This window comes from Saccopteryx leptura, chromosome 6 (genome assembly GCF_036850995.1).
Source record: "Saccopteryx leptura isolate mSacLep1 chromosome 6, mSacLep1_pri_phased_curated, whole genome shotgun sequence".
Taxonomy (NCBI): domain Eukaryota; kingdom Metazoa; phylum Chordata; class Mammalia; order Chiroptera; family Emballonuridae; genus Saccopteryx; species Saccopteryx leptura.
Genome location: NC_089508.1, coordinates 62304831 through 62331629, shown reverse-complemented (window position 1 = coordinate 62331629; position 26799 = coordinate 62304831). Strand labels below are relative to the sequence as shown.

General features: G+C 38.0%; 1 protein-coding gene across 9 annotated transcripts in view; it reads left to right on the top strand.

The window, feature by feature from the left end:
• TCF12 (transcription factor 12) overlaps positions 1 to 26799 on the top strand; it is a 378278-nt gene that overhangs the window by 141278 nt on the left and 210201 nt on the right. For all 9 annotated transcript variants that reach the window (XM_066343876.1, XM_066343878.1, XM_066343875.1 and 6 more), the window contains one exon: positions 23858 to 23960. In XM_066343876.1, the coding sequence (XP_066199973.1) occupies positions 23858 to 23960 (103 nt within the window). The remainder of the gene's footprint in view (positions 1 to 23857; positions 23961 to 26799) is intronic.

The following is a 26799-nucleotide window of genomic DNA, read 5'->3' as shown; positions in this document are numbered from 1 at the left end:
ATATATGTGGTTTTATTTCTGGGCTTTCTATTCTGTTCCATTGGTCTGAGTGTCTGTTTTTCTGCCAATACCGTGCTGTTTTGATTATCATGGCCCTATAATATAGTTTAAAGTCAGGTATTGTAATGCCCCCAGCTTCATTCTTTTTCCTTAGGATTGCTTTGGCTATTCGGGGTTTTTTATACTTCCATATAAATCTGATGATTTTTTGTTCCATTTCTTTAAAAAATGTCATAGGAATTTTGATGGGAATTGCATTAAATTTATATATTGCTTTGGGTAATATGGCCATTTTAATTATATTTATTCTTCCTATCCAAGAACAAGGAATATTTTTCCATCTCATTGTGTCTTTTTCTATTTCTCTTAACAATGCCTTGTAGTTTTCGTTATAAAGGTCCTTTAAATTCTTTGTTATGTTTATTCCTAGGTATTTTATTTTTTTTGTTGCAATCGTGAAGGGGATTATTTTTTTGAGTTCGTTTTCTAATATTTCACTGTTGGCATATAGAAAGGCTATGGACTTTTGTATGTTAATTTTGTAACCTGCGACCTTACTGTATTGGTTTATTGTTTCTAGTAATCTTTTTGTGGAGTCCTTCGGGTTTTCGATGTATAGGATCATATCATCAGCAAAAAGTGATACCTTTACTTCTTATTTTCCGATATGGATGCCTTTTATTTCTTTGTCTTGTCTGATTGCTCTGGCCAGAACTTCTAGCACCACATTAAATAAGAGTGGAGAGAGTGGACAACCTGTCTTGTTCCTGATTTAAGGTGGAAAGTCCTCAGTTTTATGCCATTTAATATAATGTTGGCTGATGGTTTATCATATATGGCCTTTATCATGTTGAGATATTTTCCTTCTATACCCATTTTGTTGAGTGTCTTAAACATAAAATTGTGTTGTATTTTATCAAAAGCCTTTTCTGCATCTATTGATAAGATCATGTGGTTTTTGTTCTTTGTTTTGTTGATATGGTGTATTACGTTAACCGTTTTACGTATGTTGAACCATCCTTGAGATTCTGGGATGAATCCCACTTGATCATGATGTATTATTTTTTTAATATGTTGTTGTATTCGATTTCCCAGTATTTTGTTTAGTATTTTAGCATCTGTATTCATTAGAGATATTGGTCTGTAGTTTTCTTTCTTTGTGCCATCCTTGCCAGGTTTCGGTACGAGGGTTATGTTGGCCTCATAAAATGTGTTTGGAAGTATTGCTTCTTCTTCAATTTTTTGGAAGACTTTGAGTAGAATAGGAACCAAGTCTTCTTTGAATGTTTGATAGAATTCACTAGTATAACCGTCTGGGCCTGGACTTTTATTTTTGGGGAGGTTTTTAATAGTTTTTTCTATTTCCTCCCTGCTGATTGATCTTTTTAGGCTTTCTGCTTCTTCATGACTCAGTCTAGGAAGGTTGTATTGTTCTAGGAATTTATCCATTTCTTCTAGATTGTTGTATTTGGTGGCATATAGTTTTTCATAGTATTCTACAATAACTCTTTGTATATCTATGATGTCTGTGGTGATTTCTCCTCTTTCATTTTGGATTTTATTTATTTGAGTCCTGTGCCTTTTTTCCTTGGTGAGTCTTGCCAAGGGTTTGTCAATTTTGTTGATCTTTTCAAAGAACCAGCTCCTTGTTTTATTGATTTTTTTCTATAGTTTTTCTGTTCTCTATTTCGTTTATTTCTGCTCTGATTTTTATTATCTCCTTTCTTTGGCTGGTTTTGGGTTGTCTTTGTTCTTCTTTTTCTAGTTCCTTAAGGTATGAAGTTAAGTGGTTTACTTGGGCTCTCTCTTGTTTGTTCATATATGCCTGAAGTGATATGAACTTTCCTCTTATTACACCTTTTGCTGCATCCCAGAGATTCTGATATGTCGTATTGTCATTTTCATTTGTCTGTATATATCTTTTGATATCTGCGCTTATTTCTTCTTTGACCCATTCATTTTTTAGAAGTATGTTGTTTAGTTTCCACATTTTTGTGGGTTTTTCCCCCTCTTTTTTGCAGTTGAATTCTAGTTTCAAGGCTTTATGATCAGAGAATATGCTTGGTACAATTTCAATTTTTCTAAATTTGCTGATATTGTCTTTGTGGCCCAACATACGGTCCATTCTTGAGAATGTTCCATGTACACTAGAGAAAAATGTATACTCTGTCGCTTTGGGATGAAGTGTCCTGTAGATGTCTATCATATTCAGGTGTTCTAGTATTTCGTTTAAGGCCACTATATCTTTATTGATTCTCTGTTTGGATTACCAATCTAGAGCCGTCAGCGGTGTATTGAGGTCTCCAAGTATGATTGTATTTTTGTCAGTTTTTGTTTTAAGGTCAATAAGTAGCTGTCTTATATATTTTGGTGCTCCTTGGTTTGGTGCATATATATTAAGGATTGTTATGTCTTCTTGATTCAGTGTCCCCTTAATCATTATGAAATGACCATTTTTGTCTCTGAGTACTTTTTCTGTCTTGTAGTCAGCATTATTAGATATGAGTATTGCTACACCTGCTTTTTTTTGGGTGTTGTTTGCTTGGAGTATTGTTTTCCAGCCTTTCACTCTGAATTTGTTTTTATCCTTGTTGCTTAGATGTGTTTCTTGTAGGCAGCATACAGTTGGATTTTCTTTTTTAATCCATTCTGCTACTCTGTGTCTTTTTATTGGTAAGTTTAATCCATTTACATTTAGTGTAATTATTGACACTTGTGGGTTCCCTATTGCCATTTTATAAATTGCTTTCTGTTAGTTTTGTATCTTGTTTGATTCTTCTCTTTTGTTTTTCTATCATTTGTTTTTGTTTGTTTGTATTCCATACTTCTTTCCTCTGTTGCTACCTTTTTTAAGTCATGTGCTTTTGTGGTGGTTTTTTCAAGGGTGGTTACCATTAAGTAATGAAAAGGGTACCTACCATATTCATTGTAGTACCCTATCTTATGAGTATTTTTGCGCTTCATCGTCCTTTGCTACTGTTATTCTCCATCCTCTCCCCCCTTTTTTTCTTTTGTTGTCACAGTATAAATTTGGTTTTATTGTGTTCTTGGTGGAACTGTTACTTGTGGATTTGTTTTGTTTTGTTCTTTGAATCTCATTGGAAAACCCCCTTTAGTATTTCCTGGCGTGGGGGCTTTCTGATGATAAATTCTCTCATCTTTTCTGTATTTGTGAATGTTTTTATATCTCCTTTGTACTTGAAGGATAGCTTTGATGGGTATAGTATTCTTGGCTGAAAGTTCCTCTCTTTCAGGGCTTTAAATATTGGGGTCCACTCTCTTCTAGCTTGTAGAGTTTCTGCTGAGAAATCTGATGATAATCTAATAGGCCTTCCTTTATATGTTGTACTCTTCTTTTCCCTGGCTGCCTTGAGAATTTTTTCTTTGTCATTGGTTTGTGTCATCTTCATTATGATGTGCCTTGGAGTGGGTTTGTTGTGGTTAAGAAAACTCGGTGTTCTGTTTCCTTCTTGAATTTGAGGCTTTGGTTCTTTCCACAGGCTTGGGAAGTTCTCGTCTATTATTTGTTTGAGTATATTCTCCATTCCATTTTCTTTCTCTTCTCCCTCTGATATACCTATTATTCTTATGTTATTCTTTCTGATGGAGTCAGACAATTCCTGTAGGGCTTTCTCGTTTTTTATTATTTTTGAGTCTCTTTCTTCTCTCTGTTGTGCCTCAAGTTGCTTGTCTTCTATTTCACTAATCCTATCTTCTATCTGGGCTGTTCTATTAGCTAAGCTTGTTACCTCGTTTTTCAGCTCGTGAATTGAGTTTTTCATTTCTGTTTGATTTGTTTTTATAGTTTCAATTTCCTTGGTAATATATTCTTTGTGATCGTTGAGTTGTTTTCTGAGCTCCCTAAATTGCCTTTCTGTGTTTTCTTGTATATCTCTGAGTATTTTTAGGATTTCTTTTTTAAATTCTCTGTCATTTAGCTCCAAGGTTTCCAATATCTTAAATCTTTTCTCCATAGGGTTTTCCACATCTATTTGTGTTACCTCTCTATCTTTTGTATCCATAATATTCGATTTCCTTTTTCTTATTGGCATCTGAGGGTGGTCTTGTTAATAGCACTAATTAGAATTGATAAAGAATAAAAAGTAAAAGGAAAAAAGAAAAACACTCCACAAAAAAAAACAGTAATAATTTATTATTTCCCCCTTTTTTCTTTCTTCTCTTCCCCTCCTCTCCCCTCCTTAGGGAAATATCGTGATGACCTGTGAATTATATTATGCTAAATGGAACAAAAATGCCTATAACGGAGGGCCTGATTTGGGGTGAAGAGTTCAAGCGGCAAAAAAGGGAGTAGGGGCCTACTAAATGCAAAAAAAAAGGAGAAAATCTTAGAGAAGTATAAAATGATTTGCTTGTAAGTGATGGTCGACTAAGAGATATAATGAGAGGGATAAGAGGGAAACAGGAAAAGGGAGCAAAAAAAATAATAATTAAAGAAGAAAAAAAAATAATAAGTTAAAATCTGTTGTAGTAAGTGGAGCCAAGACTAAATACAATGGAGACCTTGGTTTGGGAGGAGTGCTAATGAGTTAAAAAGCAAAGTAAAAAGTACTCAAAATGCCATAAAAACATATAAACAAAAGAAAACCAAAAACAAAATAAAAAAAAAAACTTGAGTCCCAAATTAAATAATTTGTTCGTGATTGAGGATTGAATGGGAGGAAAATTAAAAGGAGAAAAGAAGAAACGAATAGAAAAGAAAAAATAAGAAAAAGAGAAAAACGAAGGGAAAAAAAAGAAAAAGAAAAAAAAAACAAAAGGGAAGAGAGTGAGAGTTAAGGGTTTTGGAGTGTAACCCTAAAGGAGAGTAAGGATGAAGAAAAGAAATAAAATGTAACACTCATGGGTAATGTAATTCAAGAAAAGGGAAGCATAAGATGGGCAGAGAATAAAAGGACCGAGGTGGAGGAAATAGAGGTAATAATAATAAAGGCAATAACATAGAAGAAACAAACAACAACAACAACAAAAATAGTGGAACAAGTTATAAAGTCTGTGGATTTTTCTTGATTTTGAGAGGTTAACTTATTCCTTTTTCTTTTCTCTCCCTCTTCCTGGTCGGTGACTCTGTACCCCAGGCTCTGCCCCTGTGTCACGCTTCGGTAGGGATTTGCAGTTGATGGGATTCTATAACAATGTCATATAATTGGCTTTAGTCTCATTGGTAGTCAAGGCTTGTTGGCGTTTGCAGGGTCCAACAATGAGGGAGTTTGCTTTCCTGGAGTCTCTCTCCTAGTCTCCCCTTCCTGAATTAGCATCCTGGTGATCCAGCTATGAGGCTGCCACTGCTTCTGCCTGGGGCGTAAGAGGCTCAAAGAGCTGGGAAATCCCCACTCTATCCCCACTCAGCGCAAGGCTCTGGGTAAGGCTCTGGCAGTCAGAGCCTCCAGCGTAATCAGGCGGGGCTGGGAGTCAATTGTTGTCAAGGTGACTGTTCAGCGCCTAGCATTCAGTTGGACCACTCAACCCAGGCTTTCCACACTTTGTAGCCTGTTTTGGCTGGGAAGTAGAGGCACTAGTCGCTGCTTGCTGTATAGATCTTAACATCTGCCAAGTCCCTCTTGTTAGCGTATATCCCTGAATATGAAGGCTCTGTCAATCAGAAGTTTCCCCCGCCCCTTTAGCGAGAGGCACTAAAAAATATCACGCCTCTTGTCTTGGATCGCTGAACTGAGAGAGATCTTATCAATTAGAGCCCCGTGGGTGCGCAGATTTCGTGGGTTAAGCTAATTTCAGTGATTGGATCCGCAGCTGTGCTCCAGAAAGTATTTCACGCTGCCCGCGCACCCCTCCCCCAACGCTTGATTGTTAGCTTGAATTGCTGGGTGAGGTGCCCCATCACGGAGAGAATCTCCGGAGTAGGGAAGATAGCTTTGGCGCCCTTCCCGCTTGCCTTGCTGCTGGCGGCTGGGGTGCACTGTGCGCGCGGGAGAATGGGGCACTCTGGGTGTGCGGGCGAGTTGGGTGCTCTGGGCGTGTGGGCGAGTGGGATGTTCAGGGCACGCAAGCAAATGGGGTGCTCTAGGCACGCTGGTGGCTGGGGACTCTCACTCGCAGTGAATGGGCTGCTGGGGACGCTCACGGTGCAAGGGAGCTCGCTCTGCGACCGGATCGCGGCACAGGGCGCACAGTTTCTCACTGGCACGCCAGCAGCTGCTCGCAGAGTGTGGGTGGGCAGTTGCAGGCGCAGAGTGTGGGTGGGCAGTTGCAGGCGTGGGTTGATTTACCACAGGCGTACTCCCTCCTCGGCTTGAATGAACGTCCATGCGGTAGTTAGCTTCTTCCATACCCTCAGCTCCCACCCGTCTCTCAGATTTAAGTGATAACAGTCCTTTCGCTTTCAGTGTGTGTGGAACTCCGGAATGCTCCGAGGATAAATTTTTCTGTTTCTAGTTGGTAAATTTGTTGAGATTTTGGGGAGATCTGTCGGACGCGCTGCTCACGGCGCCATTTCCGTGACGTCACTCCTTAACTGTTAATTTAGATCTTTGATCCATTAAGTTTATTTCTGAAAAAAGTGTGAAATAAGGGTCCATTTTTATTGGTACCATTGTTAAAAAGATTATTTTTTCCCATTGAATTTCCATGTTACCTCAGAAAATCAATTGGCATTTTATGCCAGGGTCAGTTTTGGACTCTTCTGTCATTGTTTTGTGTTGTTTTGTTTGTTTGGTTTGGTTTTTTATCATTATACCAATACCATTTTGTCTTGATTACAACTGTACCTTTAAAATAAATCTTGATATGAGGTAGTGTATGTCCTCTAACTTGTTTTTTGGTTTCAAAATTGTTTTGCCTATTCTAGGTGTCTTGCATATAAATTAAAATATTTAAAACAGCTTATCAGTTTCTACAATGTCTTCTGGATTTTGATTGGGATTATGTTGAATCTATAGATCAGTTTAAGGGAAATTGATTTTTTTTTCTTTTTTAATTTAAATGAGAGAAGGAAACATAGATGGACTCCTACATGCACCCTGACTGAGATCCACCCAGCAACCCCCATCTGTGGCTGATGCTCTGCCCATCTAAGACCAATGCTCACAACCAAGTTAGTTTTAGTGTCTGAGGTGGAGGCTCCATGGAGCCATCTTCAGTGCCCCAGGCCAATGCGCTGGAATCAGTTGAGCCATGGCTGCGGGAGAGGAAGAGAAAAAGAGAGAGAGAAGATAGGGAGGGGAGGAGAAGCAGATGGTTAGTCCTACTGTGTGCCCTGACTGGGAATCAAACCCAGGACTTTTACATGGGTCAATGATCTATTGTTGAGCTAACTGGCCAGGGCCGATATTTTTAATTTATTTTTTATTAAAAAAAATTTTTTTTATTGATTTGTAAGAGAGGAAGGGAGATAGAAGGGAGGGAGGGGCAAGGGAGAAAGAGAGAAGCATTACTCGTTGCTCTACTTAGTTCTATTTAGTTGTTTACTCAATTGCCTTTCACACATGCCCTGACCTGGGTTCAAACTTGGTGTGCCAGGACATTCTATTCATTAAGCTACTGAGCCAGGGCCAGAGAAATTGATATTTTAACAATGGGGAGTCTTCTGATTCATGAATATGTTATATCCTTTTATATAAATCTTCTTTAATTTCTCTTAGTAATATTTTACAGTTTTCTCTGAACATGTCTTGCACAGCTTCCATTCAGTTTATAAGTAAATAATTTATAATGTTCTTATGATTGCATTTTTAATTTCAGTTTCTGGCTGTTTATATCATATAAAATTTCAATAGATTTCTATATAATGACCTTCTATTCTGTACCTTGCTAAACTCAATAGCTATAAAGCTTTTTGATAGATGCTGGAGTTTTTATTTGGGTAGTATGTCTTCTGTGAATAATAAGAATTTAAACCTTTTTCTTTTCAATCAGGATTTTTTCTCTTATTGAATTGGTTATGTTTTCTTGTATAAAATGTTTAATTAAATAGTAAGAATGTATAGCTTTGCCTTGTTCTTGATGTTGAGGAAACCATTAGTCCTTCACCATTAAGTATGATGTTAGTTATAGGTTTCTATAATGTGACTTATTAAAGAAGTTCCTTTTTATTTCTCCTTTGTTGAGTATTTATCAAAAATGGATATTGGATTTTTTTTTCATCTATAGAGATGCTGTATGGTTTTCTTTTTTAGTATGTTACTGTGTTACATTGATTGCTATTTTTAATTTTAAACCAACCCTGCATTTCTAAATAAATAGCACATTATTATTATGTATTGTTCTTTTTATATATTGTTGAATTCAATTTGTTAAAATGTTATTAAGAATTTTTATATTTGAGTAATACTGATATATAGGAATTTTTTCTTGTAATGTCTTTAGCAGAATTTGGTATCACAGTAATACTGGCCTTAATGAATGAGTTGAACTGTATTGTTTCCTTTTTAATGTTTTTTGGAGGAATTTGTGTAGAATTGGTATTATTTCCTTCTTAAATGTTTGGTAGAATTTACTAATAAAGTTATGTGGCCTGGAGTTTTTGTTGGGGAGATGATTTTTAATTACGATTTAAATTTTTTATTAAAGGATTATTCAGGTTATTTTTTGGGGAGGGTGAGCTTTGTTAATTTGTGTATTTTAAGAATTATGTCCTTATTGTCTCAGTTTCTGTGAGTGAAGAATTTGGCAGAGTTTAGGTTTGTCCTTTGCTTCAGGGTCTCTTACCACCTGGTATTGCCCAGAACTGGAATCCCATTTGAAATACTGATTTGGGAAGCGTCTGCTTCCAAGCTCGTGTGTTTTGTTTTGTTTTTTAAACAGAATTCTGTTCTCTTTGTTTGTTGAACTGAGGACTACAGTTCACGGTTGGCTGTTGGCTGGAAGTTGCTCAGAATCTTGCCAATTGGGTCTTTTCATCACAGCAACTTACTTCATCAAAGCCAGCAAGGGAGGGGACTGCTAGCAAGATAGAAGATATAATATTATGGAGCCTAATCATAGACATGACATTGAATCACTTTTGCCATATTCTGTTGATTAGAACTGTGGTCAGCAAACTCATTAGTCAACAGAGCCAAATATCAACAGTACAACAATTGAAATTTCTTTTGAGAGCCAAATTTTTTAAACTTAAACTATATAGTTAGGTACTTTGTTATTAACTTAATTAGGATACTCCTAAGCTGGCCAAAGAGCTGCACTCAAAGAGCTAAAGAGCTGCATGTGGCCCTGGCCGTTTGGCTCAGTGGTAGAGCATCGGCCTGGGTGTAGAAGTCCTGGGTTAGATTCCCGGCCAGGGCACACAGGAGAAGCGCCCATTTGCTTCTCCACCCCACCCCCTCTCCTTCCTCTCTGTCTCTCTCTTCCCCTCCCGCAGCCGAGGCTCCATTGGAGCAAAGATGGCCCAGGCGCTGGGGATGGCTCCTTGGCCTTTGCCCCAGGCGCTAGAGTGGCTCTGGTCGCAACAGAGCGACGCCCCGGAGGGGCCGAGCATCGCCCCCTGGTGGGCGTGCCGGGTGGATCCCGGTCGGGCGCATGCGGGAGTCTGTCTGACTGTCTTTCCCCGTTTCCAGCTTCAGAAAAATACAAAAAAAAAAAAAAAAAAAAAAAGCTGCATGTGGCTTGTGAGCCACAGTTTGCCGACCACTGAATTAGAAGCAAGTCCTTAAGCCAGCTCACACTCAAGAGGAATGGTTTATATAGGGGTGTGAATACCAGAAGACAGAGACCTTGAGGGTCATTTTTCAGTCTACCTGGCATAATGTTTGTAGGATCTGAAGTAACCATACCAGCCTCATTCCTGATATTGGTGAATTGTTTTCTTTCTTTTTTTGATCATTATGGCTAGAGGCTGGCTTATTTTACTGATCCTCAAAAGAACTGATTTTTGGTTTCATGGCCTTTTTCTATTTTCACTTTGTTTTTGCAATATGTTTGACTTCTGCTCTTATCTTTAAGTTTAATTTGATCTTTGTTTTTTAATTTATTCTTGACAGGGACAGAGAGAGACAAATAGGAAGGGAGAGAAATGAGAAGTATCAATTCTTTGTTGCAGCTCCTTAGTGCATTGATTGCTTTCTAGTATGTGCCTTGGTGGGGGGGGGGGGGGCTACAGCAGACTGAGTGAGCCCTTGCTCAAGCCAGCGACCTGTGCTCAAGCTGGGAACCTTGGGGTTTCCAACCTAGGTTCTCTGCATCCCAGTCCCACACTGTATCCACTGCACCACCACCTGATCAGGCTGTTTTTTAATTTCTTAAGGTGGAGGTTGAGGTCATTCATTGCAGAACTTTCATCTTTTCTAACAGGCATTTTAATTTTAGTACTATAAATTTTCCTCTGACCATGGTATTACTTGCATCCTATAATTTTTGCTATGTTGTGTTTTCATTTCACTGACTTTAAAATACTTTATGATTTTCCCACTTATTACTTCTTTGACCCATGGTTTACTTACAAATATACTATTTAAATTTTGACATATTTGGGGATTCTCTAGAGATATTTTTATTGATATTTAATTCTGTGATCAGATAACAATGTTTTATTTTAGTTCTTTGTGTAGATTTATATTTATTTTTGGTATTATCTTCCTTTTGACTGAAGGACTTCCTTTAATATTCTTCATTGTGTAGGGCTGGTCTTGATGAAATTTTCATATTTCATTGTCAGAAATAAATATATATTTTTTACTAGGTATAGAGTTCTAGGTTAAGCTATCTTCCTCTTTCCCTCTGTAACTAGAACTCATAGGATTCATTTTGTTTCCTTTTCTCTTAGAGATTACCATTCCTGCACTGCTGATATCCAATGTCTAGAACTGTTGTTTAATGTACTTTTTTTTTTTTTTTGTATTTTTCTGAAGCTAGAAACGGGGAGAGGCAGACAGACTCCCGCATGCGCCCGACTGGGTTCCACCCAGCACGCCCACCAGGGGGCGACGCTCTGCCCACCAAGCTCTGCCCACCAAGGGGCGATGCTCTGCCCCTCCCGGGCGTCGCTTTGCCGCGACCAGAGCCACTCTAGCGCCTGGGGCAGAGGCCAAGGAGCCATCCCCAGCACCCGGGCCATCTTTGCTCCAATGGAGCCTCGGCTGCGGGAGGGGAAGAGAGAGACAGAGAGGAAGGAGAGGGGGTGGGGTGGAGAAGCAGATGGGCGCTTCTCCTGTGTGCCCTGGCCGGGAATCTAACCCGGGACTTCTACACGCCAGGCCAATGCTCTACCACTGAGCCAACCGGCCAGGGCCTAGTGTACTTTTTAATTTGGTGATTGTTTCAAGTTATGAGGGTTAATTTGATTTCTGTTACCTTGACCTGTTTGGAAGTGGAGGTGGAAATGAAATTCTTAAGTTAGGCTGATCTGATAGGGACCATGGATTTACATAATCTGTGAGAGACCTACAAGCCACACATATGATTGATTGGAGAAATGAAGTCTGTACTGTTAGCTTTTTCTGCACAACCCCTGAAGTTCTGGCTTATTCAAGAGAGAATTTTGATACCCTGTTTGCTGTTGTGCAGTTGCTTTCCTTAAAATTGTCCCCAAATATTGTCTACTACTATTTTGTAATCAAAAGTGAAAAATATGTTATTTAATGTAGTAAAAGCAGAAATCTACCATTGATGAGCTGTGTGACCTTAGGCATATCCCTTGACTTTATGAATCTTTTTTCCTGATCTGAAATGAGGCCTCTGTCTTAAAGTTTCAACCTGACTTTCCAGATTCTGATAAGGTGGTCATAATGAGAGTTTATGATTTATTTTAAAATATAATAAATATAATTGACCTTTGAACAACAGGCATTTGAACGGCACAGGTCCACTTGTATGTGGGTTTTTAAAAAGATGTATGCATACAGTTAGTTGGCTCTCACTATGCCCAGATATCACATCCACAGATTCAACCAACAGTGGTTTTAACTAATGGGAGATCAGAACAGTTGGGAATCTGTGGGTGCAGAGGGCAAATGTATGGATTGTTCTACCATTTTATAGAAGAGATTTGAGCATGCTCAGATTTGGGTATCTATGGGATCCCTCCAGGGCTACCAAGGGATGACTGTGCTATAGTTAAGTTTTGGGGGAGTTCGAAGTTTATACCCAGATTCTTTTACTGTACTGGGGTTGGTGCCCCTAGTCAATCCCCCCACTCCTGATATTGTTTAAGATAATCAGTTGTACTCCAATCCAACATTGGTTGTTTAGGGCTCTAATCCCTGGTATATTCCAGGGACCTTTCGGGGTCCCTCAGACCCTTTTAGAGTGTTTGCAAGGTTAAAACTACAGTGTGTCCATAAAGTCATGGTGCACTTTTGACCGGTCACAGGAAAGCAACAAAAGATGATAGAAATGTGAAATCTGCACCAAATAAAAGGAAAACCCTCCCAGTTTCTGTAGGATGATGTGGCAGCATGTGCGCATGCGCAGATGATGACGTTAACACCGTGTATACAGCGGAGCAGCCCACGGCCATGCCAGTCGAGATGTGGATGGTACAGAGGAAAGTACAGTGTGTTCTGTGGCTGGCTTAATTCGATTCCGTGACCAAAGTGCAACGTGAATATCGGCGCATTTATAACGAAGCACCACCACATAGGAATCACATTATTCGGTGGGATAAGCAGTTGAAGGAAACCGGCAGTTTGGTGGAGAAACCCCATTCTGGTAGGCCATCAGTCAGTGACGAGTCTGTAGAGGCTATACGGGATAGCTACCTAAGGAGCCCTAAAAAATCTGTGCGTGCATGTGCTTGACAATTACACCTAACCAAGACTACAGTTCATAAGGTGTTAAAGAAATGTCTCTGTTTTACGGGGTACAAATTGCGGCTGTTTCATGATATTACTAAGACATTATTTGCCATTTCAGTCATATTCTTCCTGAGTATACTGTGAAATTTTCAAATACTACATGATAGGTAATGATGCCTTTTTGTTCCTGTGTTTTTCAAATTTCTCAAGTATAATTTCTAATATGGTAAATATCAATGGATATGTCCCACATAAACAAAATTTCATTGGGTTCTCAGTATTTTTTAAGACAAAATATATTTTAAATAAGAAGCCCTGAGATCAAAGGGGTTCTGAGACATTGAAAATGGCTGGCTTAATGGAAATTATTCTCTATTTAGGTGTGTACTCGATTGACAGATTTCTTGGTGCTGGAGAGCAAAAAATTAGTGGCTAACATCAAGTCATCTGCTGTCATAGCTCCAAGGTTTTGTACCACTGTCTGACTTTGGGAAAGTTCTTAAATTCTCTTTTTTTTTAATTAAATGAGAGGAGGGGAGGCAGAGACAGACTCTTGCATGTGCTCCAACAGGTGCATGTGATCTACCCGGCAAACCCCCTATGGGGCAGTGCTCTACCCATCTGGGGCCGTTGCTCCATTGCTTGGCAACCAAGCTATTTTAGCTCCTGAAGTGAAGCCAGGGTGCCATCCTCAGTGCCCGAAGCCAACTTGCTCAAATGAGCCATGGCTGCAAGGGGCGGTGTGTGTAGTAGGGGAAGGAGTGGTAAAGCAGATGGTTGCTTCTGCTGTGTGCCCTGACCAGGAATCGAACCTGGGACTTCTACATGTTGGGGCAAAGCTCTACTGCCGAGCCACCTGGCCAGGGCCTTAGAATCTCTAAGACAAAATTTCCTCAACTATGAAACGGGGAAAATACAGTATCTGTGTAATAGTTTAAGTTAACTGATATACTACATGAAAGCCCTTAATACAGTGCTGGCATGTAGTATATTAGTTAATTTATTTAGTAGGCACTTAGTAAAAGTTAGCTGTGATGATTATGATGCCACAGAGTTGTGCTTATTGTTTTTTAGTTACCAACATGTATCTTCTGCTCTAGGGCATTCTTAGCAAGTCTTTATGTTGTTTTTTTGCCAGTCTGGCAATTCTCACTAGCCTTTGATATTTCCATTTTAGGCTGTGCTATAATATTGCCATTTCCTAAACTGTTCTTATACAACCCTGGAGTTTAACTTGGAAGTTGGCAAACTGGCTTAGGTTTTATTTGAAATTCACTGGTCATGCCATCTTGCCCCTTAGGCTAATATAGGTAGTTTAATAATAACCAACATAGAATAATGGTACAGAACAGTAGGAAGCTTCTTGCAGGCTACTGATAATTCAGAATTTGATTGTGTTTCGTAATCTTGGTTACTCTGAACCAGTGGTAGTCAACCTGGTCCCTGCCGCCCACTAGTGGGCATTTCAGCTTTCATGGTGGGCAGTAGCGGAGCAACCAAAGTATAAATAAAAAGATAGATTTAACTATAGTAAGTTGTTTTATAAAGATTTATTCTGCCAAACAGCGAAAATTTGACATAAGTACTTGGTAAGTAATTATTATTATATGCTTTAACTTGCTGTAACTCTGCTTTATAAATTTTATAAAGTAAAGTTACTTCCCTACTTTATAAATCACCATTACTGTGGAACCGGTGGGCGGTTAGAAAATTTTACTACTAATAGAGATACAAAAGTTGGCGGTACATATAAAAAGGTTGACTACCCCTGCTCTGAACTTTAGTTTTTTAGTATCTGTAATATACCAGTGTCACTAAACTTGTGTCATACTGTTAGTTTTAGATCCCCCTGTAAATTGTTATGAGGTATATAACATTCTTATTAATCCCAGCCAGCTGTGCTGATCTCTTACTTGTAGATCTTAACAAGATAGTCAGCTTGAACTAGTATGTCTTCAACTGTGTGGTAAGTACGAGTATGAACTATATAGTTGTTTAGGGCTCTGAAATTCATTCTGTGTAACACCTGGATTCAGTAACAAATTTTTTGCGTTTCCCATTTTAATATATACATTTGTGAACATGAATGGTTCCCATGTAGAACTGAACGTATGTGAAATTTTTTAGGTAATCATCTGGGATCTCATGTTCAGAAGCATTCTATGCCCTTGTGCTAAGCAGTATTTCATGTATCCATCATATTTTCTGAGGATCTTTTCCCTAAAAGATTTTGACTTACCCTCTTCTTCCACCAATGACAATTCAAGACTTGCTCTTCAGTCTAGGATTATAGTAATTCTATGACACGACTTCTTAGCATTCACAAATAAAAATTACCTGGAGAGGTTATTCATCCTGTCAAGAAAAACTTAAGCACTTAATTACATTCAAAAGTTTGGTGCTGGTCTCTTTGTGGATCATAAAGTGAGGGATAAAATGTTCTTGCCATTTAGGAATTTATGAGTCTGGGTGACAGAATCCATTTCTCTGTCAAGAAAATTGATTACAGTATATGTTAGTAACTGATTTCTTATAGGATAACAAAACCTTAACATATTAAATATTAGGTTGCTTTTTCACATGCAGACTTAATTAACAGTGAACATTGTTCAGTTTTTGTACATTCATTAGATTAACACATTTCATTAGTCATATACCGAGCGCTCATTAATGTTCTTGTCACTAGTGCTAAAGTAAGGAGTGATATAGACACAGACCATGCTTTCAGGTAACAGATTATTGTGATCAAGTCAACCTACTTGTTTTTTTCATAGATGTATTTAACTGAGACAATCACATTCAAGAATTTGTTTTAAAACTATGACCTTATTTATCTAAACATTTATTTTGGTGATTTATCATAGGAATAAATAAATAAATGTAAGAACTTGTTTCTCTGTGAACTTCATTTTTATTTCCATTTTACTTCTCTTTGAGGTGTTACCATTCATTTATATTCAGTCCTTGTCTAGAGCTTTCTATGACTTGTCTGATTCTACTGACTTTGAGCACTTAGAAGCTGTAGAATTTCAATAGTTGATTTGAAATCTTAAGGCTCTCTGAATACCAGAATTCTGTGGTTACTTGTTCAATCCTCTGGTTGCAAAAGTTAGTACCTTATCAGCTTTCTTTCTGCTAGTTATTGGATGTTCTAAGGTAAAACTGTTTGAGTCTTTATAGTATCTAAAGCTATTTAGCATTGTATTTATTTTTTATTTTTTAATCTATTATTTGGAGAGAGAGAGAAAGAGAGATGGATTTGTTGATTCACTCATCCCTGTGTTAATTGGCTGATTCTTGTCTATGTTCTGACCAGGGAGCAAACCTGCAATCTTGGTGTATTGGGACCACACTCCAAACCGAGCCACCTAGTCAGGGTGCAAGCCCTTCAGCATTTTAAAGATTTAATAGCTAAAATCTCTCATTTATTGAGCACCTGATATGTGTGTTCCAGCCATTGTTCTGAAGCTGAAGCTATAATTGTGAAAAAAACACAGTCTCTGTCTTCTCAAGATTTGTAAGATATAACAATCTGTAACTGAGATGATACTGATAATGGCTGACATTTACTATGGGCCAGGTACTTTTTCAATTGCTACATCTATTTACTCACTAATGCTTATAACAACCTGTGAAATAATGGTATTATTATTATTCATCCTAATTTACAAATAAGGAAACCGAGGCAAGAATGATTACATTGTTCCAAGTCACATAACTAGTGTGTGGTAAAGATGTAATTCAGATCTGCCAGTCTGGCTTCAAAAATTCTACGTTTATAAACTACATTGTACTGTGCAATTATAACAGATAATTATGGTGTAATTTAAGTGGATAATTAAATAGCTAATTTCAGTATGTGTGAGCAGTGATATGATGGAAGTATATGCTGCTGTGGGAATTCATAATGATTTCACCCAGTTTGGTGTTGCTAGGGTCAGGAAAAGCTTTTCTGAGAAAGTAAATCTTTGCCTGACCAGGCAGTGGCACAGTGGATAGAGCATCGGACTGGGACACAGAAGACCCAGGTTTGAAACCCCAAGGTCACTGGCTTGAGCACAGAGTTGCTGGCTTGAGCTTGGGATCATGGGCATGACCCCATGGTCGCTGGCTTGAGCCCAAACATTGTTGGCTTGAGCCCAAGGTCGCTGGCTTGAGCAAGGGGTCACTGAGTCTGCTATAGCCCCTGGTCAAGGCACATATGAGAAAGCAATCAATGAACAACTAAGGAGCCGCAATGAAGAACGGATGCTTCTCATATCTCTCCCTTCCTGTCTGTCCCTTTCTCTCCCTTTCTCTCCCTTTCTCTCTCACTGTCTCTGTCACAAAAAAAAAAGATTGTAAATCTTTATTGAAAGGAGCTTTTCCCGCCACACACATACTTTTTAACTATGAAAAGTAATTGGAAAGAATATTTTAAAATAAGCAGTAGTTCTTATCCAAAAGTTAGCAACATAAGTTAGAAAACCATGAGTTGACCTGGCTGGATGGCTCAGTTGGTTAGACTTAGAGCATTGTTCCAATGTGCAGAGGTTGCTGGTTTGATCCACAATCTAGGCAAATACAGAAACAGATTAATGTTTCTCTCTTTCTCTCTTTCTCTCTCTCCTCTTTCCTTCTCTCTCTCTCTAAAAAATAAATTAAAAAAAATTTTTTTTAAGGAGGCCCTGGCTGGTTGGCTCAGTGGTAGAGCATCGGCCTGGCATGCAGGAGTCCCAGGTTTGATTCCCGGCCGGGGCACACAGGAGAAGCGCCCATCTGCTTCTCCACCCCTCCCCCTCTCCTTCCTCTCTGTCTCTCTCTTCCCCTCCCGCACCCAAGGCTCCATTGGAGCAAAGTTGGCCCGGGCACTAAGGATGGCTCCATGGCCTCTGCCTCAGGCGCTAAAATGACCCTGGTTGCAACAGAGCAACGCCCCAGATGGGCAGAGCATCGCCCCCTGCTGGGCATGCCAGGTGGCTCCTGATCCCGGTTAGGCGCATGAGGGAGTCTGTCTGACTGTCTCTCCCCGTTTCCAACTTCAGAAAAATACAAAAAAAAAAAATTTTTTTTAAGGAAAGAAAATTACTAGTCTGTTTTCAACTTGGGAAGGTTCTCTGGTGATTACCCCTTATTTACTATTTGGTAGAATAAATTTGTGGGTTTTTTTGTATTTTTTCAAAGTTAGAAGTAAGGAAGCAGTCAGACTGACTCCTGCATGAGCCTGACTGGGATCCACCTGGCATGCCCACCAAGGGACAGGTGCTCTGCCCATCGGCCGGAGCCTGAGGCGGAGGCCATGGAGCCATCCTCAGCACCCGGGCCAATTTTGCTCCATGGAGCCTTAGCTGCGGGAGGGGAAAAGAGAGACAGAGAGGAAGGAAAAGGGGAAGGAAGGAGAAGCAGATGTGTGCTTCTCCTGTGTGCCCTGAATGGGAATCGAACCTGGAACTTCCACACTCCAGGCTAATGCTCTACCACTGAGCCAACCAGCCAGTGCGTAGAATAAGTTTTTAAACGAGCTATTTTCTGTGTTTTTGAGGAGACAAAACAGAGGAGAGTACTGTTATATAAATAATATTGAGTGCTTTTCTTTGGTTTTGGTTTTGATAGAACAAAAGATTTGATTGATTAGGTACACTTTAAATTAGTTTTAAAATGGTAGAATTTTGATTACTTCAGGTCTTGTCATATTGTAGCAGGGATTGACATTTGTAAATTCTGTACCATGAAATGAGTATACAAAAAAGCACAAAATGCATTATATAAAGCACATTTCATAATATCAAACTTTTTATGAAGTATTATGTATTCATAGATAGAACTATTTAAGATTTAAATTGTAATTTAGATTTTTTAAGTTTAAAATTGAACATTTTTGTGCATTATGTATCAACCTACTTTATCAGTTATTAATTTTGACTGCTTTCCATTTTTATTGTAAGACAGGAACAGTCATTTTTAAATGTGTATTTGGAAATATTTTTGTGGATAGCATAATATAGTATAGCTAAAAAGCTACTATGATACATGATTCTGGTAGTATTGCTCTATCCTTCATAATATGGTGTTTATCATCTCTCGTATAAAAATCTCATTTTCATGAATGGTTATTTTCATGGTGAAATCATTGTACAGAATTCAAGATCTTAATTAAGAGCCCCAGGGGGTCAGGTTTGACTACTTTTATTAGCACAGTCACACTCTGTCAATTTAAAACAGGGGTCCCCAAACTACGGCCCACGGGCCGCATGCGGCCCCCTGAGGCCATTTATCTGGCCCCCACTGCACTTCCGGAAGGGGCACCTCTTTCATTGGTGGTCAGTGAGAAGAGCATAGTTCCCATTGAAATACTGGTCAGTTTGTTGATTTAAATTTACTTGTTCTTTATTTTAAATATTGTATTTGTTCCCATTTTGTTTTTTTACTTTAAAATGAGATGTGTGCAGTGTGCATAGGGATTTGTTCATAGTTTTTTTTATAGTCCGGCCCTCCAACGGTCGAGGGACAGTGAATTGGCCCCCTGTGTAAAAAGTTTGGGGACCCCTGATTTAAAATACGCACCATGATCACCCTGTATTTAATGATTTCATTGGTTTACTTTCTTTATATTCTATAATTGAAATGGCATTCATTATTGGTACCATTGACTTACCTACTTAGCCTCCATCTTAACAATTGCTTGCTTCATTTTTGTTCCTTTCTCCTCACTCCAGCTCCTTCCTCAGCTCAGTCACCTCCCTTTGTTTCTCCAGCTCTTTGATGTCTAGCTAGTCACTGCATTATTCTGCTTCCTTCCCTGCCATTCTGCCAGCCCCATATTGCATTATGTTGTGGCATTTTCTGCCTTTTCTACTGATGAGCATCTGTTACTCATTGCCTAACTCTATGTGGGATTTAAAGAGTTGGCTGTTTAAACTGTGGGTCAAATTACTCCTTTTTTCCCCATTAAAGCTGTATTTGACATCTGTCTTGAACTTAACACTACATGGATGAGTATACACCTACGTACATAAAAATATTTTGTTATTCTGATTGCTTTAGATTTTTTGTTAACTATGAATTTCTTCTAATTTATACTTAACTTGGTAACTTTTGGTGTTTTAATATGGTTCAGGTTGGGTGGGTGGGGTCTAACCTGGCTATCACCTTTCAGGACTTGAGCTTCTCCTCGCTATATCTGGAAGAAATCTTTATTTCCGGTTTGTCTAGATTCTTGTTACTAGAAATGTAGTTTGCAGACCAGCAGCATCAACATCACCTGAATGTTAGAAATGCAGACTCTCTGGCCCTACTCAAGACCTTATACTTCTTAATCTATATTTTAACAAGATCTCTAATTGGATGCACTGAAGTTTGCAAAGCATTACTGTAGTGTCATCCAACTGTTGGACACATTAACGTACTGCCTGATAGATATCTGTGTACTTTTTAGAACTGATCTTGAATATGTGTTCTGTAGTGATATTATTTAAATGTTTTAAAATTATTTTGTAACTATTCATTTTCATCTTGGTTCACCAAAAGTTATATCCTGGATGGATATCACTACTGCTATGTGGAAGAAATGACAAGATATATCTCAAACAGTAGCTAGGCCCAGTCTTTTAAGTGATGATTTGGATCTGTCCTCCATCATCAGTTTGCATCTGTGGACAGAAAACTGTTTCTATCTTCTTGGGCTGTGACTTCTCAAGAAAAGTCTAAGGTGAACCTTTGAGATATAGGAAAAAATATACAAGTTCCTATTTAATTTTTATATTAAATGTGCAAAATTATTTCTTCCTGAATTTTGGTACATTGCTTAATACTACAGTATATGTATACAATTTTATTTATTTATATATTTTTTTACAGAGACAGAAAGAGTCAGAGAGAGGGACAGGTAGGGACAGACGCACAGGAAGGGAGAGAGATGAGAAGTATCAATTCTTCGTTGCAGCACCATAGTTGTGTTCATTAATTGCTTTCTCATATGTGCCTTGACCAGGGGGCAGCAACAGAGCGGGTGACCTCTTGCTCAAGCCAGAGACCTTGGGCTCAAGCCAACAATGTTTGGGCTCAAGCCAGCGACCATGGGGTCATGTCCATGATCCCACGCTCAAGTCAGCAAGCTCTCGCTCAAGCTGGTAAGCCCACAGTGCTCAAGCCAGTGACCTCGGGGTTTTGAACCTGGGTCTTCTGTGTCCCGGTCCAACACTCTATCCACTGTGTCATTGCTTGGTCAGGCTGTATACAATTTATGAAGGGATATGGAGCACTCATATTCAAATCATGCTTGTATATGATTTAAAAAGTTCATAGACTCCTTCATTCCTTCTCTGTAGTGCAATATGACAGTCCAATAAAATTTCATTAAGTGTTTATTGAGATTTTGAATGGATTGGGAAATAATCTAGTAGTAAATTCTCTACTATGCTCTGCAGTATCTGGGTACACATGGATAGGGACAACACTTACAACTGTTTTTGTATGATTGATAGTAAAATAATTGTTGTATTCTCAAACACATATTAATGGAAGCTTAGTAGAATTCCTCTATGCAACTACATGTAATCAATCATGTTAATACACTGTGTATACAGTCATTGATGACACCCAAAAACTCAAATTTATTTGTGTACTTGTGATTTAGGAAGTAGTTAAAAAAACTAAAGTGATATTTTATAGTCATAAAGGAAATAAAGTACTTTTTATCATACTTCAAGAATAAGAATACTAAGAATATACAAAATCAGTGTTATTATTCCTTTGGCATTACTTTAGCAAATAAAGTGTTGGCCGAGCTACAAACACATTTCTATTGGCATTTTTCTTGAGTAATAGCATTGTTTAATGATGATGATCAATATTTCAGTGAATGTTTTTTAGGTTTCAGTGCCTTCTTTTGACCATGTGCCTGAGAATGGCAGTGAGAAGGAGAGGCAGAGAGAAGCACTCAAATATATGAGATAGCAGTATGTCACTTAGTACTTCAAGACACTTTAATTTTAAGCAAAAAAAGTAAATTCCAAGAAAGTGACCTTAGCTAGAATCCATTCTAGTTTGTATATATCTTCTGCTGCATGTAGCAGTCACAGACGGGGACTATGGTAGTGGTTACCAGAGGATACCCTGTGGTCATAACCAAGATGTAAATGTCACTGAGATTCTTCTTTCAATGTGTGTCACGTGTGTCAGTAATTCTAAAGTAGATAAAAATGTAACATTCATTTGGGAGTTTGCATTCCTAGAAGATTAGTTTTTAAACAGAACAGCAGAAGGACTTGTGACATGTATCCATAAGCAATTTAATGATCTGACAGTTATTTAACCCTCAGTTTGTAGCCTTTTGGTTGAACAGACAGCATGCCTGCAAAGATAGTGAGGCCTGTTTCAGCCCCATTAATGTCTTCTTGAATGTTATCCGTCGGTCTGGGCAATGATAAATGTTCGGTGATTGTTGATTTTATAATCCCAGGGGATTCTGGGTGGTTTCTGGTTTCTGTGAGCCAGGGCAGTTTTCTGTCTTGTTTGGGCCTGCTGTTTTTGTGATCTTTACTAAAATTGTTTTAAGTTGGCAGAAGGGAGGTATCATCTGCAGTTTTAATTAACTAGAGTTTAAAGCTTTACCAATATGATTTCAGAAGTATAGAGGTAATATACTAAGTATGTGTAAGAGTCTGAGAAGGGCCCTGGCCGGTTGGCTCAGTGGTAGAGCCTCAGCCTGGCGTGCAGGAGTCCCGGGTTCGATTCCCGGCCAGGGCACACAGGAGAAGCGCCCATCTGCTTCTCCACCCCTCCCCCTCTTCTTCCTCTCTGTCTCTCTCTTCCCCTCCCGCAGCCAAGGCTCCATTGGAGCAAAGTTGGCCCAGGCGCTGAGGATGGCTCTGTGGCCTCTGCCTCAGGCGCTAGAATGGCTCTGGTCACAACAGAGCGACGCCCCAGATGGGCAGAGCATCGCCCCCTGGTGGGCATGCCGGGTGGATTCCGGTCGGGAGCATGCGGGAATCTGTCTGACTGCCTCCCCGTTTCCAACTTCAGAAAAATACCAAAAAAAAAAAAAAAAAAAGAGTCTGAGAAGCAGAACAGTTTTTAATTCACAGAGTTTTTGTAACATTTTATTTGTAAACTTTGGTATCTGTTTTCCTTTTAAAAAACCTGTTTTGGCCCTGGCCAGTTGGCTCAGCAGTAGAGCGTCAGCCCATCATGTGGAAGTCCCGGGTTTGATTCCCATTCAGGGCACACAGGAGAAGCACCCATCTGCTTCTCCGCCCTTCCCCCTCTCCTTCCTCTCTATCTCTCTCTTTCCCTCCTGCAGCCAAAGATCCATTGGAGCAAAGTTGGCCTGGGTGCTGAGGCTGGCTCCATGGCATGCACCTCATGCGCTAGAATGGCTCCAATTGCAGTGGAGCAATGCCCCAGATGAGCTGAGCATCGCCCCCTGCTGGGCATGCTGGGTGAATCCTGGTTGGGTGCATGCGGGTGTCTGTCTGCCCCCTCTTCTCACTTCAGAAAATACAAAAGAAAAAAAACAAAAAAAATGTTTTAAGTTGTAAGGAGAGATTTAATAACAGCTGTTGTGAAATAATAACATTACCTTTATTGTTTTCATGGTGTTTCATTTTTAAGACTTTTAAGAACTTATATCAGCTATTTTAATGTGTTTTCCTTTTTACAAGGCTCACTTTCTGTAAGAGTGTATTTTGTTATACTAGTATTAAAAGAAGTATTGACATCTTTTTTACTAAATATTTGTTTGCCATTTAGAAAAGGATTCATTTCTAGCATATTGATTGTGGGTTGTTTTTAGTATTTTAAGTAAAACTTGTAATTGCCTACCCCTTTATTGATAGGGTATGGAGGCAGAGGAAGGAGGATAGAGGTAAATAAGTATTTTCATAATTTAGTACAACTCAAATATATTTTCTTAAAAAAGATTTAAAGAACTTTCCTCTTAGATGTAAAGAGATCTCAAGGCTAATTTTCTTTACGACCAAGTAAGAAACATTTTCTTACTTTAAAACCTTAAAAGTAACATAAAAGAAGCACTTCTGTTTCATTTTTCAAGTAATGAACAAGGAGCTTGGTCAGGACTAATCATTTGTAAGTCTGTCTATTAATTAGATGATTATGGTCAAATTAGCAGGACTGCCAAATAATCTCTTTAATACTCTGGTCTTTCTTTCCCCTAGGGTTTTACAGACAGCCCTCATTACAGTGATCACTTGAATGACAGTCGATTAGGAGCCCATGAAGGCTTGTCCCCAACACCTTTCATGAACTCAAATCTGATGGGTAAGTGGTACTGTTTTACAAGTAGTCTTCACAAAACCTCTTTGATCAGAAGAATATTTTATCCCCTTGTCCAGAAAGGACACATAAGTATCTAGAATGAAGTTCCTGAGTTTCTAGGGGCATCTGGGCTTTTCTGTTCAGCTCAGTTTGAGGAGCAAGCATTCAGAAATGTGGGTTCTTCTCAGAGCATTCTTGTCATTGACATTAGAAAAGAAAGCAGCAATCTTTTAACTGTTGATTTTTATAGTGTCATTGTGACATCAAGCATTATATGTTTTCTGCTTTATTGGCAGAGAAGTGTTTCTGAAACATCTATAATTTACTATTTGTCCTAACAGTTTTAGGTATGTAGTAATAAAAATATGACAAAGCAGTGATTTTAAGCAGATTTTACTCTAATTGGACAATCTTTTCTTTTGGCACTATTTGATTAAAACTTAATAGTACATTTAGATGTTGCAGCATTTGTTTTAAGCACATGGGTTCGTATTGGAGATTTAAAAAGTTTTGTTCCTCAATAGTAAAATTGTACTTTGAAGGGTATTACCTACCACATAAACCTGATTATTATATTTTAGCAAAACCTTTAGGTTAGCTATTCTCTATATCTACCCATTACTTCCTGCAAAACATCCCTCCATCTTTCTCAAAGTTTATAGCTGTTCAGTCTGAAATGGTGGGCCAGGCTTTTATTTATTTTTTTAATCTGTTTGGATGCTACTCTTTTTTTATTTTAATGATACTTTTATCTTTTTGCAGAACCTGATTCAAAAGAATCTCTCTTTTATGGCATTATTTTTCTTTTTTTCTTATGTTGGCACCCAGCACATTACAAAAGCTTTATTTAATGTTTTACTGGTTGTTGGTGATGTCAAGTAAATATGGAAGTTTTTTGTAATTTAACATTGATTTTATTACTTTATGTCTTAAAGACGTGACCTATATTGTGATCTTAGATTTGTCCTTTTAAGACACAGCCATGCTAATCTAAGTGGATTACCCAAATCCAAAATCCTGGTGGTCTGCAATTTCTTTATAAATGGCTTTGCTTTACACAGTTTTTATTTCGCTTATCCTGTATAAAGTGTTGAGGAAACACAGTCTATTGTTTTAGTGTGGATTTTGCCTAAGGCAGTTACCAGTATAAAGCCAGAATCATTGAGTATGACATAAGAGTAAAATACCTAATCAGCAATAAAATTGTGTTTAAAATGACAATTTGTTTCAAGATAAATACAAATGAAAACCCATATATTAAGTACATTATCATTCCAGGTTAAAATTAGAATTTATTTTAATAAATTTAGAACAAAGTAATTATCCAATTTATTTTTTAAATTTTCTGTTGAGCTTACCATCAAAGTAAAATAGATGTAATTCTTCAATTTATTTTTGTAGTATAGCTTTTCCCCAAGTATCATTTAATTTATAGTAAATGTGGCAGAGCAAGTTACAGTCAATGTTTTTGTAATATCAGATTGAACTAAGTTTTCTTAATTGAGGCTGTAACTCTGAATTGTGAAAAATCAGAAAATTTTTTTTTTTAAATATTTATGCTCGTACCTTTATTCTTAACTCACAGAGATGACTCTTAAGCACAGTAGAATTGTATCATTAGCACAGCTTTCAGCAAAGGTTACTGTTAAAATTTTGGGGTAAGCGTGGAAATAAAATGTATTCTAATAAGTATGTGTCAGTCACTTGCCCTGGGCAGCTTTTGACTAATTCATTTTGAGATATCATTTTCTTGGTTGGAGCAATTGTGAGCATGTACTTGTGGTTTCTTGAGTTTATAGATGATTATTAGAATACTTTTAATAGTCATCCATATCCTGTGTATAAAATCAGCATCTAAAGTAAGTCTTGAAATTAAAAAAAAAACCACTTGGATTTATAAACAGATTGTGTGTAACACAAGTGAAAAATATCTGTATTTATCTGAACTATACATCACAGTTAATAAAACAGAGCTACACATTTTCATTGTAAGTTTCAAACCTAATCCTAAAAAATGTTAATTTACCTTTAAACAACAGGGAAATAATTTTGAAAATATTAGGCAGAAATGTTCAAAAGCATTTCACTTGTCATTAGCAATATCTGATATAGTATACTTCCCTCCCTTTCTTTTCAATAAAAGTGATCAAATCAGATGTCTAATAATTTAGCCTAAGCAATCCACATGGCAGTAGTCTGCTTTTGGAAATCTGTGTCTCATAAATTGTAAAGCAGTTACACAGCAATGGGCATTCTCACTTGATGTGAGCTGAAGTACTTGAACTGTTAGATACTCAAAATGTGGGTTTATAGCTATTGGTAGAATACAGTGGATAGGTTCACTTTTCTAGCTATTGACAAATTAAGAGAGTTTCAGGCTAAAAATCCTCATTGTTAAAGCACAACATGGTAGTACTAGAAGCATTTGGAACGGTTGATAGCTAATCATCAGAACAGGTGATAGTTCAGAGTGGTGCTATGAATCGTAAATGCTCAGACACAGTTAAAGCTAATAGGAAAGCAGTAACATATTTCATCATTGCTGCAACGTATTAAAAAAGCTCTTAACGGGGGATTGTAGGTCTAGGCAATGTTGTTATTTTTTGTATTATGTTCAGCTATAAGCACATTTGCCTGAAGAAATAGTGGATTATAAAGTGCCACTATATTTCATGATCGAGCACTCAAACACTTTAATGATTTTGTACATTGCAAAAATGAGAAATTTCGCTTAACAAGGGTTGATAATGATTCAATACTGAATGATTTACCATTGAAACATGCATTTCTATATTCATTTAGATATTTTGAAGTGTTTTGAGCTATTATGTTAGTTCAGTTA